Raw genomic sequence first — 21,157 nt, 5'->3', positions numbered from 1 at the left:
CGAGTATCCATTGTCAACAGATCATATAACATATTATACGCGCGTGCGTATATTATTAGTATTATATTATTAACCACCAACGCTATTTTTCGGTTAATTTCAACACTTAATTATTATCATATTATTTTCTTTGGAGTAAAGTATTAAAAAAAAAAAACTGAAATCTCAGGTGTAGGATTGATGAGTCATTATACTATATACAAAATCCGTAGGAGATAATGCATATAATATAGGCACGCAACCTCAACCAGTGTTCGCGGGTATCATAGCGTAGGACGTTTGCAAAGTGCGAAACGCGTGACGTGTGTAGGTATATATAATCCCTCTTTCTCATATATATCGTTTTCTAAGGGAAGTGGTGTAAGCATATAGGTGTATATAATAAATCGGATAAAATGCGTATGTGAGTAAGAAAATAGTATCTATAACCGGTCTGTAAGAAAAAAAACATGGTAAAAAATACCAGTGTAACTAGAGCGGCTTGCTTAAATTGGACATTTCCACTTTGGCCTCGTTATTAAACCCTATCGCGTATAGTGCGTGTCCCCGCACCATAAACGTAAATCGTAATATTATATTTTTAGAGTATTACACGGTTTCGTAGTTTGAGGATACGGTTCCAAAAGTCGATTTCGGCTTAAGAACCAACATCGCGGAGAAAAATAATTACTACGATACCGATTATTTAATTATAATATAATATTATGATGTATGTATAATTGCGCTGTACCTATTAGAATTCGTTTCTGCCGAAAATTGAATACACGATAATTAAATATTAAATTTTACACGTACCGTTGCTTGGATCGTTACAAAGTATTTTTGAACTTTTTCAAAGTCTAGGCCTTTTTGTAGTATTATTTCGCCAGAATTGGAAGATTTCATCTTAAAGTGTTTGACGCCATCGCTGACTCTGCCTTTTTGAAGTTCTTCTTCCGGCACGTTTCCGGGAATCACCAAGTATTCGACTAGAGCGTTGACGCCGGTGTCTGCGTCTACTGTTTTCACAGCTGCTACAGATGTGCCGACTGTTGTCAACTGTATACACACACACACACACGAAAATGAATTATAATAGACAAACGACGAATAATAATTATTATTAGACGAAAGACTAAAATTAATGAATTATGTCAAGTGTTAATGCGTTATGAGTATGACACGATACGTACCTCGGGAACCGATACTTGATACGGAGTATCCAAAAATATTGGTGCATTATCGTTAATATCAGTCGTGCGGACTATTATGGGTATAGTCCTTTTTTTGTTGGTAGACCTTACTATGCATGTAACCTAAAGGTAAAGTTAAAAAATAAAAAAAGATTTCAAGCCATGAATTAAAACAAAATAAGATATTTAGTACTATAATAATAACGTACTTGAAAAAGTACAAAAAAATATTGATATATAGTTACCTGAAATACGATGTGGGACAAGTTTTCCGCATCTCTGTCCAGCGGCTGAGTTAATTGGATATGTTTTCCGATTAACGCAAATGTCGAATTTCTTGTTGGAAAAAGTAAATCCAAAGATATTTCCGTGTAAGGATCTCCTATGATCGGTAATTCGGACGGTTTGATGGGTTGATTTATTTCTGTTTATATATAAACAAAAAACAAAACAACAACAGGTGTGTTAGGTATGTTATAAATTATTTTACGTACCTACATTATATTATTGTAGCATGTTAAAAGAGATCACGATATCATTATATTAAGTTTATATATTAATTTATTATCATAAGTGCACATCATCCTCAGGCGTTTTCTTTATATAATTGCCGATATAATAGCACATAATTATTGTACGTTAACTATGGTTAGTGCGTTTTAAACTCAGCTATAGGGGCACGCGATGTCTAACACGAAACTGCCGCGTATTTTCACAAAAAAAAAAACATAAATAAAAGATAAAAGTCGGATGACTCGTCGATTGAAGAATCGGAACATTAAAATCTTGTTGATGATATTCCAATTTTTTTTAAGTATTTTTAACGACAATTGGTTGTGCTTATTCTATTACAGAAGTTTTCATTTCCGGAAAAATTTGATTATATTGGTACCATACAATATAATATAATCTTAAGAAAAAGAAAAAGAAAACGTTTTCGGGCACACTGCTCTGTAGAGGAATCACATTATTCGTGGGAATCATTTAAACGGCTCGTCTATTGTACAACAATAATTGTAGACATACGAGTGATATGTGAGGCGCGGAAGTCTAATCTTTACTATATATCTGTATACTATCCGTTTCGCGTCGATTTCTCGTTGGACGAAATATTTTACATAGCTTATTATCGAATGACATTTTGGATAAGACCTATATATTTTTACTATTTATAGTGGAGTATGTATAAGAAACTTCGACGTGTCTATTATATTTACTACCTAACTACATAGTATACGTGCTGTCGTTGATTGGCTGAGGTAAGTATTATCAGGTCAAATACCGGCACAATAAAAAGCGACTGTAGAACGATGGTCCATTGTAAAGGTGGCACGCTTAACGTTGGCATCTCACATCTCGAGGTGTAAATAACTGCCAATAGCTCGAGGATAACGGTACAATTATTGTTGTGACGAGTAATAATCAGTTTTACGTTTTCGTTGTTGTTGTTGCTAGTTGTGATGTGTGAACGTGTGTGTGCTGGTGACAATTATACAGCGTGACTATGTGTTGTATATAAATAGTATATTTGGACAAGTTCACACGGTCTAGTTTTTATAAATTAACTTTTAAGTTTAGAAAACGTACGATTATTGTACGATATTAAATGTCATCCGAAAACAAGTAACGAGGGTTTTCAAGAACTTCCCAAGTGTGGTTATATTTTTGAAAAATGTTTAAGTCTATCCGTCATAACCGCCGTATTACCTACTATTAATATTTTAATATTTCCGATATTATAATATAATTATCGATAAATGTTGTTCGTATTGAATGTTCTAAAATATAATAAGATAATGATTATAATTTTTTGTTTTGTACTGCAGTTCCCTTCAAGCATTAAGCGAGCACACAAAGACCTTAGTTCGTCGTTTCGGACTATCTTTTCAGAATGAACCCGTTGGGTCATCGGTAACTTAACTTGTGTAACCCGAAACAAATCAACACACGTCACGCGGAAATATAAGTGGATCCTTTATTATTGCCGTGACAAATTGGATTTTATTAAAAAAAAATACTCACGAGACCCACGACTTTCTTCGATGTCCAGCACAATATTTCCTTGGCCAGTTTCCATTTCACAAAGCCCTAAAATAATAATAAAAATGAGTTCGATTCAAAACGTGTCAAATTAATATTTTGATTATTATTGTTCTAGAGGTATAGGTACAGTGGTACACGTACACCAACCAATTAAGTGTAAACTGTACGAAAATAATATATCATTAAAAATACTAGTTATACCTATAATATACTTATTGTAGTACATACATTTATTTTATATTATAATTAATATTCTAAAAAACCTTTAAATAATACGTGTTTTAATAAATATGTATTTAATTCTGTTTTAAAATACTTCTTTCCCTTCGCAATCAAACCCTGGATCTGAAACTGAGTTAAAATATTATATCGTGATGAAATTTCCGATCTGTGCGTTTCGGTTAGGATTTATGCCAAAAATTATGACTAAATTGCTTGTAATTTTTTGTTTAATTTTTATAATTTTTATAAACACATGATTTTGAGCATAATTCACGAAATCCATAATATACCTTTATAGTATATACACATGTAAGATGTTCACACGAGTTCTACGACCCTATAGGTATATACAAACCGGTCGTCAATTCTCCATAAATGCTTTTCATATAATATTATATACACGCTGTATATAAGATTTTATGTTTTATATATAAATACATGAAGCGACAATCGATTACACAATCCCACGGATATAACTAATTAACTCATTTCGACGAAGCTAGTAGTATTGGTGTATGGTAATTTTTGAATTAATATATTTTTGAATTGAATAATACGTATAAGTAAACAAACTTGTTTAATATTATTATGGGCATGGAGAAAATTGTCGTCATACGACATACTCACACATTACATATTACATATAGTTGTATGGAGATAAATATTATTATTATTATATTATTATATAGGAGATAGAATAAGTTATTAGTGTTATTACATTATCTGATGACGTCACGTATAATTTCTTCGGGGTTGGCTTATAAATGGTAGATTTTTTTATTACCTCGGGATTGTGTTTATATTTTATACATAAACCGTCAGTAATATCACTAGGCACAAATAAAATAAATATTACAATAAAAACAGATCGTTAAAAAGATAAATAATAGGTAATAATATATATTGTTTATACCTATTGCAGTTTAAGATTTTATTTTATTTATTTCACAGATGAATTTTCTAGCGTATAAGATAAACGCGATCGCGTCGTATAACACAGATAACGCGTTGCAGATTGCATTATATAGGTACCTATAGCTATTATTCTTGCAGTTGAATGCTATTATATATACAAACAGCTCTAATCTTCTAATCAAATTACCTGGTTTGGCATAAACGCCATGTCGGTATCCTTTGTCCAAGACGAACAGGAACAGTAGCGGGGTCCATGCAGCTATTACAAACCGTCGCCGATCCATCCTAAAATAAAAAATAAAAAACATTTAAATTTTAATAGGTACATAACAAAATCACTAAGTTATGAAAATCACTGGCACACCGTAAGCATGCACGCACGCACGTATGGTTGCGCAGAGCTGTCTGTCATTAGCGAATAAGTTCTGAAAGAAGTATTTTTATGACTTATTCTGCGCGCAGGACTCCATTCGACGTCGAGAGACTTTTTAACCAGGATAATATTGCTTTATTATAGTCCTACATAACTGTTATTACACAATTGTGTAAGTGAGACGAGGTGTTTTTTTCTTGTCGAAAAACCCCTTGAGACTGACGAGTGAAAGTCCATCGTATAGTTATGCGCGTGTATACGATAATAATGGCACGTGACCTTTTAAAGTCGTATAGTATATTATTATTGACGATAATTTTAGTATGTCACTTTTTTTAATTAATGGATAATGTGCGTTTATATACTGCAATGGTACGTTTATTAATTTTTTTACGACGGAAATATTTTGCGACTTAATAAGTAATAAGAAATTGTTTATATAATACGGGATTCGAGAATGCATTCTATTATAACACTATGGTATATGTATACGTATATATAATATATTATTATATGTTTATTATCAATACTCATATATAATTAACAATTTGGGATTGATGTCGTTACCGTCTATATATATGTATAGAAATCTCTTTAACTTTTTATGCCATTATAGAATAATCACGCGGAATACACTTAAGGTTTTGCTATTTTATTAACGAATGAATGGTACAAACATAAACTTACGGGGTTTCACTTTGAATAAGTATACCTATCTAAAATTATCATAACTCTTACATCTCATGTACTATATGACTGATCTAGCTACCGTGGCACAAATAACTTAATAATGTGTATACATAATAGAGTTATAAAATTAAAAAGAATAATTTCGGTCGATTGGATTGTAACGCGAATAATCCTTTACCGCAAACGCAATAATGATAAATAATAATCGTAATTAGCCATACGATGCAACGAGTATTCTGTGTATTCTAAATAAATTATTAGGTAGGTAGGTATACTCGGTAATAACTATAATAATAACAATATGGGCACCTATAGTATTTACTATTTAGGTTAAAGTAATGCAGCGTACATTAATAATACACACATGTGTATATAATATTATATAATTTATGTTGAATACGTAATTCGAACGGGGCAAACATTCAATGAATAGAACATAATAATATACAAATCACTTAAAGTTTTTCAGTAATCGTGACTAAACGATAGCGTACTTATATAGTCCTTCGTTATAACACGGCCATGTGATAGTATTGTATTTATTATTTTATTTTATTTTTTTTTATAATATTTATTGTCTTTCAGTTTGGATCGGAAAAATACTTTCTCGAATGATTTTATAAAACGGAATGCGTTGTACGTACATAGAAATCGTACTGAGTATAACGCGTTTGAAACTCTGGTGCATTATGTGCAGCATTACCTATATACACATGACTACACGAGTGTAATGGGTTGCGAATGCAACAAAAAAAGGATTGAGTTTTTAGATTTTTCGTTATGAAAACGTTCGCCGCACGAGAGAGCATGTGCTAGGTATAATAATATAATATTATAATACTCAAAACACGACCGACCGACGCAGATCTAATCCGATCGCTAAACAACATTATTATTATCGTTGTTGGTATATACTGCATGTCCTTATTATTTTGTCGAATATTTATAATACAATATATACCTAAATACATAATACATTGATACATTGCGCCGGTGTATATTATATATACGCGACTTCACGACGTGCTAATTATAATGTAATTCGATGACTTTTCACCAAACTGTCGCAGTGTGTGAGTGTGTCTGTGTGTGAGTGTGTGAGTGTGTGTGTCTGTGTGTGTGCATAGACGTATACCTAACATATTATATTGTACACCTAACCCTTTCTGCAAGGCCATACTTCGGAATCCGATCCAACTCCGCCGTGCCCGCGTAGGTACCTATAATAATATATATTATTGTGTGTATTTTTTTTTCGAAAGATATATTACAGGCGTAGGCATGTACCTATAATACCTATAACAATATCTGTGGACAGGATTTTTTGGCCCGATACGACCGAGCGGCGGCACGACGGTCAATCGGTATTCGGGTCAGACATCTCGAGCGTTTAGCAACTTGCCTTGGCCACCGTCACGATTCGACATTCGTACACATAAGTGTACGACACACACAATTTAATATTGTACAGATAACGACTACTGCCTAACGATATACATGAAAACGAAAAGTGCTCGGGCCAATCGTGGAGATAACAAGACTGTTTTTCAGCGCCCAAGCGCGGCGAGCTGCAGGAGTCTGCGTAGTCCACTTTTACGTGGTTTTAACGAGAAATCGTCGAGATCGCATCGACACGCGTAGATATACATGTAGAGGTATCATATAAGGGTGCCTACCTACATATTTCATATTATTTCAACTTGGACCGCGTACCTATACGACCGTTATGGCCCGCAAATTCGATTGAAATCGACGATATACCTATAAGTATGTGTAGGTACTATATGGTCTATACTTGTTTGTTAGATACTTAAAATTGTATAACAATAATACAATATTATTGTTCGATCGTCGAGGTATTATCAATATTTCAGTATGGTCGGTTACGCACGTTCGCGTGATAATAAAACGTATCTAGTATATTATTGTGAATTCACAAATGACTCATACTGAGTGTATAATCTATCTATAAAATTAAAAATAATTCAACAAATTATGAAATTAATACTTTATAGACGATTTTAATTAAGATAAGAATAATATCAAACGACCAATCAAAAACTGTATAGGTTACAACGAAGGAATTCATTATAATAACAATATATAATATAAGTGCACTTGTATTTTTAATATATTAAATATGTGAATTTTTATATGCAAGACAACCGTGAAACCTTTAGGTAGGTGGGTATACAGTATACTGGGTAGGTATATATTATATTATATATTATGAATTATGTACAATACACGACTGTGAATCGGCAAGCATACATGGTAACTTGCCAATATTTCATATTATGTGCTGTCCATATAATACACTTTAATATATACATTTATAAATTATGTAATACGCACATCCGAATAATAACGTATTTGTTAAAAAAATAGCCTGCAGCCGTTAAACAATAGCCCGCAGTGGTTTGGCGTGCACCACTAAAGGTATGCACGTACAACATACAGCAGCTCCACAGTCCACACCTATAAGGCTAAAATATATCATTCGAATTTAGATTTAATTGTCAGCATTAACGCGTTTCTCGAGACGAGTGATTTAAATAAAGTAGAGTGTACGCGTTACGTACGATCAACGGTGTAAACATAAACATAATATAATAAACTAATTCGCCATAAATATAATAATAAACATATTATAAATGCAAATACATAAATAATACTACTTTGTTAAATTTGAATTTCAAATATTTAAACGCGCAAACTCCTACGACTTTTACGTCGAGTACGTTTCACGTATATACTATATGTATATTTATTATATATGAGTTGAACTTTAAGAGCATCGCCTTCCAACTTAACGAAGAGAATTTCAAGTTAAATCTGCTATTATAGTAATATTAATAATTATAATCATTATTTTAATTATTAGGTCCAACATGCAATGAACAAATTGTATCAATCAAACTACCATCGCCCAATATCTAAATTTAGGTAATAGAGCCCAGTAATACATTTAATATATCAATATATTTACTACGTACAGTAAAACAATAAATTGGACCGATTTAAAATGTTAATCGATTGATATTTTGTTTAAAAAAAATGTTTAATGTAAAAATGAATCTAGAAACTAGAGTATATAATATAGTGTAAGCTAAAAACTTTGAATTTAAAGCTTATTATTATTAAAATAATATATCATCGTCTTTTTTATTTACTAGAGTTAGAGTTAGATTATCACATGATATCATAATAATATAAGACCAATGCTACTGACTGATCTTGTGTCTGAGTTGTTGCAGTGAGAAATGTCTGTTTGAGACTCCATTCGGATATTGTATGTAAATTGTAAATATTAGAACATAGTGCTAGGGACATATATAGGATATGGTTTTATTTACGATTTTCATGACATAAATATAAGGTGATATCTAATAAAAATAAAAATTACGCATTAATACCAATAAAACAATAAAAAACTTCGATACATATGTACATTCGTTCACTGTTTGTGGAAGACACCATAGGCCCGCATTGGACCAGTGAACTTGAATAAAATTAAATCGAATTATTTAACAGTGCAATAGCTGTAATCAAACGTTAAAAACGTTAAAAATGCTAAACCTCAATATTCTAACAACTTGATTATCCGGTGCTGGAGGACACACGTAGTCGTAATGAGAGAAAAAAGTCTAGTAAAATGACGATCGTGATTTTTATTGATAGTTTTCAGTTTATTGACGGAATTTCCTCTTAAATGAGTTTTACACGATTTGCGTTGGTATACATGGAACAAAACACGGGATAGTCTGATTCGAATGGTCCGATTGCCGAAATAGATATTACATATTACATTCCCGTCACAGCACGATAGACTGCAGGATGGTAATAAGATATCCTATAACTTAAAATTACATTTTAATAGTAATTTAACTGGAAATTAAGATTTACGATTTTAAACTATTTTTGAGACACCATTAAGAAAATTTGTTAAGATCAAATTGTAGCAGAATAGAGTTATCCATAGAATTATTGGTAAATATATTTTTAAATCATCGGCGAACAATAGAATTAGATGCTTACATGTTAATTAGTAAATAGTAGAAATAAAAGAGGAGTAAAATACTTACCCATTTAGGAGTACACCAGATATAGCCATCCTACAATTGGATAAAAAACTATTGATCATTACTCTAAAAATACCTATTTAATAAATAAGAACTTCGAATATTGTTGTACTCTTGGTGGTATTTATTTAATCAAAAAGGTTGTCGTAAAATTTAGTGTATATTTTTTTTTCTAACAAGATGAGTGTTATCATCTTATTTTCTTTACATAATGGTCTAGACCCATCCGACATAATTCGTTTTTAACAGTTTTTTAAATGGTACTGTAAATTTATTAATTATAATCAATACATTTGCCGATTGACATTATTGTTTCTTAATTTTTACAGTTCTATATAGGCGTACCTTGTTCGAACACTCCTCAAATCACGCCTACTGCGCATATTATATTACGAAATTAAACTTCAAATATGGGCATCGTATAATCACAAAACAATTAACATTATGGGTATGGTACCGATCATAAATATAAGGTATTTAAGTCATAATGAGTAATTAATCAACATTTTAATGAAATTAAATAATATAAAATATAAATACAATAAATTTTTCCTTAAAGTAAAACGCGTCTCTTATTATATAATTCATATTTTAACCATAATATTATACAACTTTATTTAATATCTTAAGTAATGAAGCTCTTATAGGCTATAGTTTGTACGCTTATTCATATAATTTCCTAAGAAAATGATGTACCTACCTATAAATATAGTATAATAAAGTTATAACTATTGAGAAGACAACAGGAAGTGACTCACGACTAATAAGCTATTTTAAAATCATAACGATTAAAATTTAGTGCTACAAGTCTATAATATTTTATATTCAATTTATTATTTGTTCCCGGTTAAGAATTTTATCAATGGCACATTAAAAAAATAAAAAACAGTTAGATAGTATTTAAATTATATTAATTGTCAGGTACACATTTTAGTATAATGCGTAATTTCCAATAATAATGGATTATTTCATAAATATTCAATACACACCTGCAGTAATACTTCATAATAATAATAATAACAATAATAATCACACACGTCCTTTTCGCTGGAAACTCACGAGATATATCGGTACGTTACGTATATACCAATTAAAAATCCTTAATATTTCTTGCTTCGTGTTTTCCGTTATCGGGCTTTAACCGCCATTAATGATATTTAGATTAAAAAAAACCCCAGTCACGAACGCTGGGCGCAGAACATACGCGTGGAATATAAATCGAGGAAAACGTGTAGGTTTTAAGTATAATAATAATATACCTAATGCGAGGACAGCGCACATGCTTATAATACACTTGAAAAATGACGATTTCTGCTGAAAAACATCAACAATTTGTGATATTTGTTGATAATCGGTTCTTATTTTTTTTGACACCGTATAAAAATGCCGAATTTCAGTAAAAATTTTCCCAAAATTTTTTTTTTTTTGTATTTCGTTTTTCTCCAGAAGTTTAATTAAATATTACTACATATATATAGGAAGAGTTAGTGTTAGCAATACATTTTTTGTTGTGAATATATCGACTGATAATTTATTGTAAATGGGCTATACCAAAAATGTTGATTTCGATATTCGATATTCATTTTATTAGATACTTCATAAATCATGTTAATATCAAGTTGATAACACGTAAAATATTATATAATAGTAATGTCATAAAACATCGAAATGGACATAAAAAAAAACACGATTCCGTTATTCGATACTATGTATGCATTATATTACACACTTGGACTAAGTATATGCTATATTGGTGCATCGAGAAATCGAATAAAACCATCGCTCACCATCTCTAATAATAATATATTAATAGTACTTAATAGATTAGTAGCGACTGGCAATCTACCATACTAAGTCGTAGACGTTTGCGTGATTAATGATCCGGCTAATTCACGGGCGCTTGGTTGTGTACCCGGAGAAACTGGTTAAGCAAGCCACGCTGGTGGAGGTAGTTTTTTTTTTTATTATTTTTTGGTTTTCATTTTATGACCGAATCAAACGCGCATCCAGAATTGCGTGTGAGGTACAAACGACGGTCCTCACGATGCTTATGTATCTATAGCTAGTTTTAGCAGAGAGTGACAGAGGTAGGGAGAAATATACTCTCCGAAGATCGCGTGGCTAGAGATGATAATATCGCCGGCTAACGGTGGTATACTACCGCATGTATAATACAACTCTGCGATTATGTACCTCGTATACGCGAGTACGGGAGGAAATGGAAATGGTTATTGTCGATGTGTTTTGATTTTTGGGGGATCAAGTTGATTGTTTTTTCTCCAATCTTCTACTGTAACAGACGATAGATTTAGTACATTTTGGATATGTTACATACACACACACACACACACACACACACACACACACGTTGAGTTGTTGAATATATTCATACCCCTAATTGATCTAATTCGTAATAAAATTAGTTGTTGATTAATAATTTTAAATAATAAATATATTCAAGCAATGATATGATAGTAAGAAAAAAGCTTTTAACAATTTGAAAATATCGCTCGTCTTATTGCCTGTATTATGCTCTTATAGTGATTATTGTGTTGCTTATGCGTAAATCCACCTCTGAATTCTAACTTGTCTTTGTCTATTATTATTTAAATAATTAACTTAGATACCACATTTTAGTATGTTCAGCTCCTTTTTTCTGAAGAGATGTAGAGCATAGCTGGTTGAATAGTCTGTACTTTATTGAAATAATTTTATATATATAATTATTTATTATTTATAAATTTAATAAATATATGTATTTAAAAAATATTGTGAATTAATTTTTAATGCAATACTTGAATTAATTCAATAAAATAACATATCATTTATAATGTGAAATATTCCTATAATCAAACTAGAACAATTCAAATTAATACGATTTAAATATTTAGTATACATAATACATATTTGAATAACATAATAATATATTAATATGTGTCTGGGAGGTACCTGATTAAGTATGAAATAAATCATACGATAGCTACCATATTATGTATAATAATAAATTATATAACTATGCAGCTATACAGGTATAGAGTACGAGTATAGGTATACTTAATTGTTTTGGAAATATTATTAACAATTCTCGTTCATATTACAATATATTGTTATGTTTGTTTATCATTTACATGATTATAATTTACATGATTTATTATTCTAGATCTCATTCTCATATGCATAAACTTTTGAAATAATATTTTCATAATTTATGGTTATTATTCAATTTAGTATCCTACAAATATAATATGTAACATTGTTCGTCTTGTATTCTTCTCTAGAATTGGTTTCATGATATACGACGTATACTATACGTATTATAGTTTTGATGTGGAAAATAAATAATAATATAATGTATCTTAACAAAAAGGAACTAACTTCACGTCTTTAGTTTTAAGTATTTAGATTCAGTTGTTATTGACACAAGTAACAATGATATTACTAGCAAGCAGATTAATCGTAAATATGTTGAGAGATAATAAATATATATTATTACGTCAAATGTGAAAAACAAAAAGAATAATTTCAATTTTTCTTTTCTTTTTATAGTTTTGAACGATTATAATGATTATAAATGTAGTTATACATGTAATAAGTTGAATACACACACAATTATTTTGTATTTCTGTTCGTACGTATTAGATAAGTACAATTCGTTTTTACTACTTCTAAAACTACTAGTATTTTTTTTTTATTGTTATTTTAATTATCATAGAAACAAGTGCTTACAACCAATCAGTGGGCGGTTTTATTTACATATTGATGAAGAGTAGTTGTGATGCACTCCGCAGTACAGTTGGATCGCACTAGTTGGGATTTTACATAATATAGCCATATAGGTATATTGTATATTATATATAGGTATAATAGGTATATAGTGGCAGACGTGTTGCGGCTGCTGTATCACAACTCACAAGTCATAATGCGCGTAGCTCAATAAAAAATAATTTAGTTAATAATAAACTACGTCGTATGTAGCTATAAACGTCGTATTTTCGTAATGAATGTAATTTTAATTTGATCATGATCTAATCGCGAAACACTAGTTCAAAACATCAGACTACGGGGCGCTGTATAATACACTACGCTGTGGCAGACACCTCCAGCTTATATAATAACTAGTTTATGATTGATATACGATGAGAACAAAATATACTGTCGGCGCAGACGTGGGATTGAGAAAAAACCAATGCCGGTAACACTAATGACGACACTACTCGAATCGGATGTGAAAAAAAAAAATTAATACCTATGCCGAAAGGGCTTGGCGGACCAAACTGTACCTATAGAACGAAATATGTGTATATATACATATACGAGTAAGTCGGAGGTTAGCATTATTTATCGAGTAGGCGGCGTTTCCTTAATAAAACGCGCTATATAATATTATAATATATCGGACCGAGCGGCATGCGCGCGTGCATATAACGTACACACTATACAGCCAAAAAATAGTAATGCCACCGCCTATCTAAGAAATAGGTATTATAATCAATGGAACGTTTTTTCGTTATTGGACATAATACAAGCGACCGACAGAGCAACAACGCATTATATATTATATTACATTTAGTCCTTATAAGGGGTAAACGACGTTTTTGAATCGTTAAAATATATTGAACGTATTTATTCGTTTACGCAATATTCATGTTATAATAAACTCAATATAACCAGTCCTTCTGTATATAATGTGACTTCGGTAAACGGTAAAAACAACCGAGTACATATAGAATTCTATTTGAGAGAAAAATGGCCAGTTCAAATTTATCCGAAAGTAAGTACTATTTAGAAATATCCACATAATTATGCAAGCAATATCTGAATGACTGAATACAATTAAAATATGGTTATCTTAACACGACTAACTTTCAAACTATTTCAAAATTAATACAATAAGAATAACAAAAAAATATATATTAGTATATAGGTATAGTAAATGAATATTTGGATATTTCGGATATTTGAACTGGTAATTTATTTCCGGATAATTTTTCTTGAATTCAGTATCTTTGAACGTCGGAAATACGCTTCAGCGATCAACTATACAGTCGGTCGTTTTGAAGGATGATGGTTCGTCTCGGGTGCCAGCACTAAATATGAACCAAACGCAATCTGCACGATTCCGAAAATATGTCGAATAAACCATAATTTTTTATTATTTATTTTTTTTTTGTCAGCCAGTAACTGTAGGTATCACTGTTTTGTTTTTTTCATCTATTCAAGTCCCTCGTGAAATCGGTAATGTGCATAATCTGTTACCGCGAAATGGCCCATTATACTATTGTGCCGTAAACGCGAACATCAATACTTATCAAAGTCTTTTATTCGTGACGCGTGTATATGATAATTCGGACGAGCACACGCGTACTGCCGTAATGGTGACACGCATTATGACAATATGACGTGTATAATCGCAATCACAAACTGTACTGTGCCTATCATAGTCTATATTATAATTATTAAAACGCGTGAGCAAAATTAATTAGTAGACCAGCGTCCGGTGACAACAAAACGCGAATTCGATAATGTGTATTGACACACCGCCACACCGGTGCAGATCCTGCGATACTTATATAGGTATACATAATATAATATGTATGTATTACGTATTCAAACACGCAACGAGTGGAGTTTCCGCGTTAACGGTGCTAATTGAAAACAACACGGTATCTAGGTATAATGAATATAATATGCAGATTGCAGATTGATTTACCAAGCATGTTTACCCTCATTGTTTCTTTTAATAATTAATTTATTAAAATTTCTTAAAATTATGATTTTATGCATTTTTAGACAAAATTTTTTTTAAATAAGATCTTATTTTCAAGTTTTTGAGATGTTTCGTACTATTTAAGGAGTATTCTGCGGCGAATACAAACGTATGTTTGAGTAAATTATTTAGTGGATAGATTTTTTGAAAATATTGATGTATACTTAATTGTCCCTAGTCAAAATTCAAGCGTTTATTCCTCGGTTATTAAATTGTTTACACTAAGAACTATAATAGTCCTTAAGAATAGTTTTACAAATATATTAAATAGATTTTTATAGGATCCTAGTACTTATTTTTTATACTTTGAAAATTTTACAAATTATTGATACTATAATTACTAACATTTTCAAATCAGCAGAGCCCACATATCTTCCAAACTTATTATCTTGTACTACGATTATTGTCATCTCACTCCTTAGTACGCAGAGTTTAATTAAAAATTTCAAAAATCAGAATATTATGAATAAATTCTGTCTTAAAGGAAAAAAGGATAAGCTATAGCCTATAAGCATACTAGGCGAATCACCCTGTACGTAAGTATAATACATTATAGCTTATATACACTATGTCTATCCTTACAAATTACAGAAAACTACGGAACCGAATCTATCGCTGACCATTACGCGAACCGTTATATTTAGCAGAATGTAACCATTTGACGCGTTTATATACTACCGGGAGCGGTTAAAACAAATGTGTGAAAACCTCTCTAGCTGCACCAAACGGTTTTTGTCACGCATATATTTTGGGGTGTTTGGTCAGTGGTCGTGCTGCACCAAAGCGGAAGAACAAACACGGCCGTGGGAGATAAATTGAAAAAAAAGCCACGCGGATTCGAAGAGGCGGAATGATTTGCGGTTTTCGTCAGTGTATATATATACTTATATACACAGGTATAAAGGTGGTGTATGTACAAACCGCGTCGCCATAGCCACAGTGCTCACACGTCGGTCGTCGATAGATACGTCGCAGCCTTACCTAACTTGGAATGCGTTTATTCATCACGCATGATAGCCGAAATCTATTCGTTATAATGTTCACATATTATTATTATACTACAGGCGTGTACCTCTGTAGTCTGTACTGTATGTACGTCAAAATTGTGTTTATATTAATAATAAAAATAATAATCATATAAGTACAACGCATGTTAATAGTATTATGATTATATGTTTATTGTATTAATACATAAAATATATACATATTGTATGTATGTATATGTAATGGTTCTTACACGCTCGCATTTTTAAAAATTTGAAAAGAAAATACAATAATATTTAGTCAATCGAATGTCTGTTAACGAAACTGAACATTTATTCAAATCAATTCGTTAAATGCACTATTGCCGTCCCGGTCTAGATACGTAAGTGTCTATAAAATAATTTGCTGCAATAATATTTCACAGGAATTCGTCGAATACAATAACAATATTATACATATCGTCCATATCGATGTCGCTGATGTCGGGTATGAATCAGCTATTACAGCGTTTTAATCTACTTTATGTCTATATAATATGTATACCAATCATGTTAAATATTTCAATAAAAGTATTTAAACACTATTTTTGTACATAGAGATTAGAATACTTTTTAGATAAAGTATTTGAAATAGTATTTTGTACGTATTTGTTTTTTTTTAATTCAAATACTTTTTGTAAATACTTTGGTTTTGTTTGGATTATGAATATGATATTGTTTCTACTAAGAAATTAAATTATTGAAATTTCTACATTTCACATAATTATTGATTATTTTCGTCGAAATAGCCCCTATATAAGTGGTATGGTGAATTAAAAATTAAAAATATTGTTTATTATTAGCTATTGCATACGAATTTCGCAATTTTTATATACAATATGCGTGTGCGACGCGCGTACTACGTATTCTAAGAAGGAAATAAAAAAATCTAATAGGTATACATTTTACGAATTTTAGTAGAAGTATACTTAACAATTTTATACAATTTGTGATTGTTGCTACTTATCTCATACCTGGTTAGTAATATACAGTTTAAATGAGTCAATTGCCAATATATCAATTTCGCTAATATAGCAACGATTCCACCAGTACAGTTAGTCAAAACTAACTTATTAGTTATTGATTCCGCCAAACGTGTCGTTCTTTATGTCGGAATATTAGATCATAAATGTAAGTCAATATACCTACTCGTAATAATATAATATAATAATTAACAAGTCAATGTTTCAGAAAAACTTTATAAAAGATATTTTAATACAGATACAGTATAATTTATTTATTATATAGCTATGTGCCTATGAAGGTAAAATCAAATTAAAATGTTTGCTCTAGAAAACTAATTTTTCGCCTGTTTCATTAGGTGGTGGAATCAATATACCTTTTTCTCAAGTATAAAAAAAGTCTGGCAGAATTGATGAAACCACAAAAAATATATTTGAAAACTATTTGTGTTCAAATACTTTTTGACGAAAATAATTAAAATACTTTTAAGTCAATGAATCTGTATCTTATATTTCAATATAATAAATGATAAGTATATGTATATACAATAAAATAAATACTGCAAACAAATGCCCATATATACATTGACTGTACAGTTATCCTTATCCTTGAGCCTTATATACCTTTAACCTTATTCATCATATGCGTATGATTACTACATGAATTATAAATTTTCCTCTAATATATAGGTACATATATACCTACAACAATAGCTGGTATACTGCTGTAGGATCTAATAATTACCTATTAGTATAACCATTAGGTATGCCTTTAATTGTATTTATTATTTTATTATTACAATCACGGTACTCGTATGGCGGTGTTATAAATTAATTTTTTTAAACATATTTTTATGTATTAAAAATTCAGATTCACTGTGACGAATCGCTCTGATCACCGTGATTCCAGAACAAAATAGAACATAGATATTTTTTCTGTTACAGTATATATTGTACGTTTTTTTATTACACATACTAACTATGCGGCCTTTCAGGGTGGCTCAGTGATGTCTTCCTGTCTTACTACAGTGTTATTATTATATATAGTCATACAGGAAAACAACACTGCGATGAAAAAAAGTAAAAATATTTACTATAATTATACGTAACGAGCAATGTTATCCATGCAATGCCGAACAGCTGTGACTCAACCAATAAGAATTAACCTTTATAATATTATACTCTTATTGTTAGCACGCACGCCTATTGTCTTTGTATTTATTGGTTCTTACTTCCTATATAAAGCAAATTGGTAATTATTTTACAAATTAATAATGATTCCAATAAATATTGAAAAAAAAACAAGACAATATATAGATACATATTTTAAAACGTCATCTGGTGATATTGTCATCAATCGATTTTATGAATGTCAAAAAATTCAAAATAGTTAAGCGTTATATCCGTTGTTCGGATACTCGGATGGTATTGACTATTATTTAGTATATAAAAATATAACAATAACCGTTGAAATACGAATTTGTGATCAAATTAATCTCTAATCTAAGGCCCGAGCCCCGGAGTGACATCATTGGTATTGGTACATAGATATATTCTTACGTATATTCTTCATCGGGGTTTAGTACGATTAATCCCCGCCATATTGGACAATTGAATCCTCCATCCTAATTTCGAACCGATTAAAATTCGTATATTATCTTATCCTATTTAAAAATGTGGCTCAACTGCTAATACACCGTGTTTGTTAGTGACACTAATTACTTCACCTCGACTGTGGAAATCTCAATATTTGTCGCTAAAACAGAACTGGAAACGGCATATTATGCTTGTCGAATTGTTTTCCGTGTATATATATTGAGAAACCGTTTAATTTAAATGAAAATTCGCCATGGCCTTCATGCGTACGAGTGCATACAATATTAATATTGTAGGGTGTATTATATCGATGCTATGTCTTTATAATATTCAATATTTTATCGATATAAAATACCGCCTTTACACTTTTCTGTGTTATCGCCGATGTGCACTGTACATTTCCAGTACCTATAGTATTAAAGCGACGTATAATGTATGTACCTATTTTAATTTTATTAACATTTTTATTTCTCTGCGCTTATCTCGTACACACGCACAACATACTATATATAATAATACGCATGTGTGTGCAATGGGAGGCTGCTTTCACAAAAACCGGTTGCCCTATACGCTGCCGCAGAGATTCCGTTTCCCGGTGCCTACGACATTCCATCGCGAAGATTCAGTCACGGACATCAGAATGATGCGTTTAAAAGACAACGGGATGGGATGTGATAGAAACTAATTAAGATACTCACTTATGTGGGGTTAAACATACGGTTTTCGGTATTCAAATCGTGTAGTGTAGTTTGAAAAAAAATTTTTTTTTTTTGCTCATATTTTATACTTCAATACTTTAATTAATTATAGGTAGGTACTCAAATACGCGTATTTTAATATAATAATATACGAGTTTACGATGGTTATGCATGTAACGCGACGCTTATAACTTATAATACTATAATATATACTATCGTACTTATACTCAAAATAATGCAAAATTACTAGTAAAATGAAACGTAGACGCTTTTTCGTATTAAACATTTTTTTATTACTCGTAGATATAGACGCTATTTCTACGAATTAACTGTGGGTGCCCGTAATATTCGAACGCGATGAAAAAATGTATATTTTTCAAGCCACTATATTATATACTCGACACGCGGTGCTAAAGATTTTTTCAACAACAATTTGGTTGTATCCTGTCAGAATCGTCAGATAAAATCGGAGTAACCGTGTAGTTACAAAAGTTAATATATTATACAACATAATATATAAACACGATTTGATGCGTCCTATCATACCGAAATGTAATCATATAATCTTCAGTCAGTGCAATGACCATACGATTTACGATGACCGACGGTTATAAAGGTGTACCTACTATATACATTATTATAGTAAATTTTACATTTCGTCAGTACGATAAATTATATGGTCGATTGTTGCAGAGGTAAAGACAGAACTCGGCGATAATTTGAGTACCCATATAAACAATAAAATATATTGAACTATATAATCTACAATGTATATTGACATGAATGGTCGTGTTATTACAGTTATTATTAGTATAACTTTTATAGCGTTTTCTTTTTCTTTTGAATGATTTGTAGACGTATAATTATTTATTTTTCTCTTTTCACTTCGATAAATTTCGCCTGCAAAATTCGATTTAAAGTTGACGTTACACATTCGAATTTTATAACTGGCCACTGGGTACGAATTACAGTGAAGTATATTTGGTGGTTTTTTTTTTAATTCAAAACAATTATAAGATCATGAATATCGTATGAATAACAACACTAGAATAAGTATCAGGTATGTATAGTTATATAATAAAATGAACCGAACCCGCGTTGAAAAAATAAACCATATTTATGATCTCTTAACAAGACCAAAATAAATGTAGGTATAATTGGACGAATGACTTTTTTTAAGCTCCACGTCTTCAGTTTAAATATATAATATATATGGTAATGTTTGTCCTCTTTGTCTCTAAACGAACATTCAAACATTGTATATCTGTGGCCCGAGTATATTTAAACTAGTAAAAATGTGGAAATATCTTCATTACGTTGAATTCAAGGACGTGACTTTATTATTATTTTTTTTATTTTAATGAAACTTCTTTATTTCATATACGATGTCTGGACGCAATGAAGCACGTCTTTCCGCGTACGCATTATACAGTCAGTGTCCAGTAGGTCCTAGGGTATGTTGAACCATAAAAGTCATACACGATCGCTCTTGTGAGAAGTCGACGGAGCTGAGGGGCGTGTACGTTCTGTGTAAGTACAGTTTGTATAATAAATTGCACAACACACACGTATAGTTATGTTATTCATATCATGAGAAATGAGAACATTTAGTTAA

At 30.9% G+C, this 21,157-nt stretch overlaps 1 protein-coding gene across 2 annotated transcripts in view; it reads right to left on the bottom strand.

The window, feature by feature from the left end:
* LOC132930472 (cadherin-99C) overlaps positions 1-21,157 on the bottom strand; it is a 55,559-nt gene that overhangs the window by 13,095 nt on the left and 21,307 nt on the right. For both annotated transcript variants that reach the window (XM_060996368.1, XM_060996377.1), the window contains exons 2-6: positions 4,540-4,637; positions 3,195-3,260; positions 1,418-1,596; positions 1,173-1,295; positions 796-1,038 (exon numbers count right to left, since the gene is read on the bottom strand). In XM_060996368.1, coding sequence (XP_060852351.1) covers positions 796-1,038; positions 1,173-1,295; positions 1,418-1,596; positions 3,195-3,260; positions 4,540-4,636 — 708 coding nt within the window. In that variant the 5' untranslated portion in view covers position 4,637. The remainder of the gene's footprint in view (positions 1-795; positions 1,039-1,172; positions 1,296-1,417; positions 1,597-3,194; positions 3,261-4,539; positions 4,638-21,157) is intronic.

The sequence above is a fragment of the Rhopalosiphum padi genome, chromosome 1, assembly GCF_020882245.1.
Source record: "Rhopalosiphum padi isolate XX-2018 chromosome 1, ASM2088224v1, whole genome shotgun sequence".
NCBI classification, from domain to species: Eukaryota; Metazoa; Arthropoda; class Insecta; order Hemiptera; family Aphididae; genus Rhopalosiphum; species Rhopalosiphum padi.
This window is presented reverse-complemented; position numbering and strand designations above follow the sequence as displayed.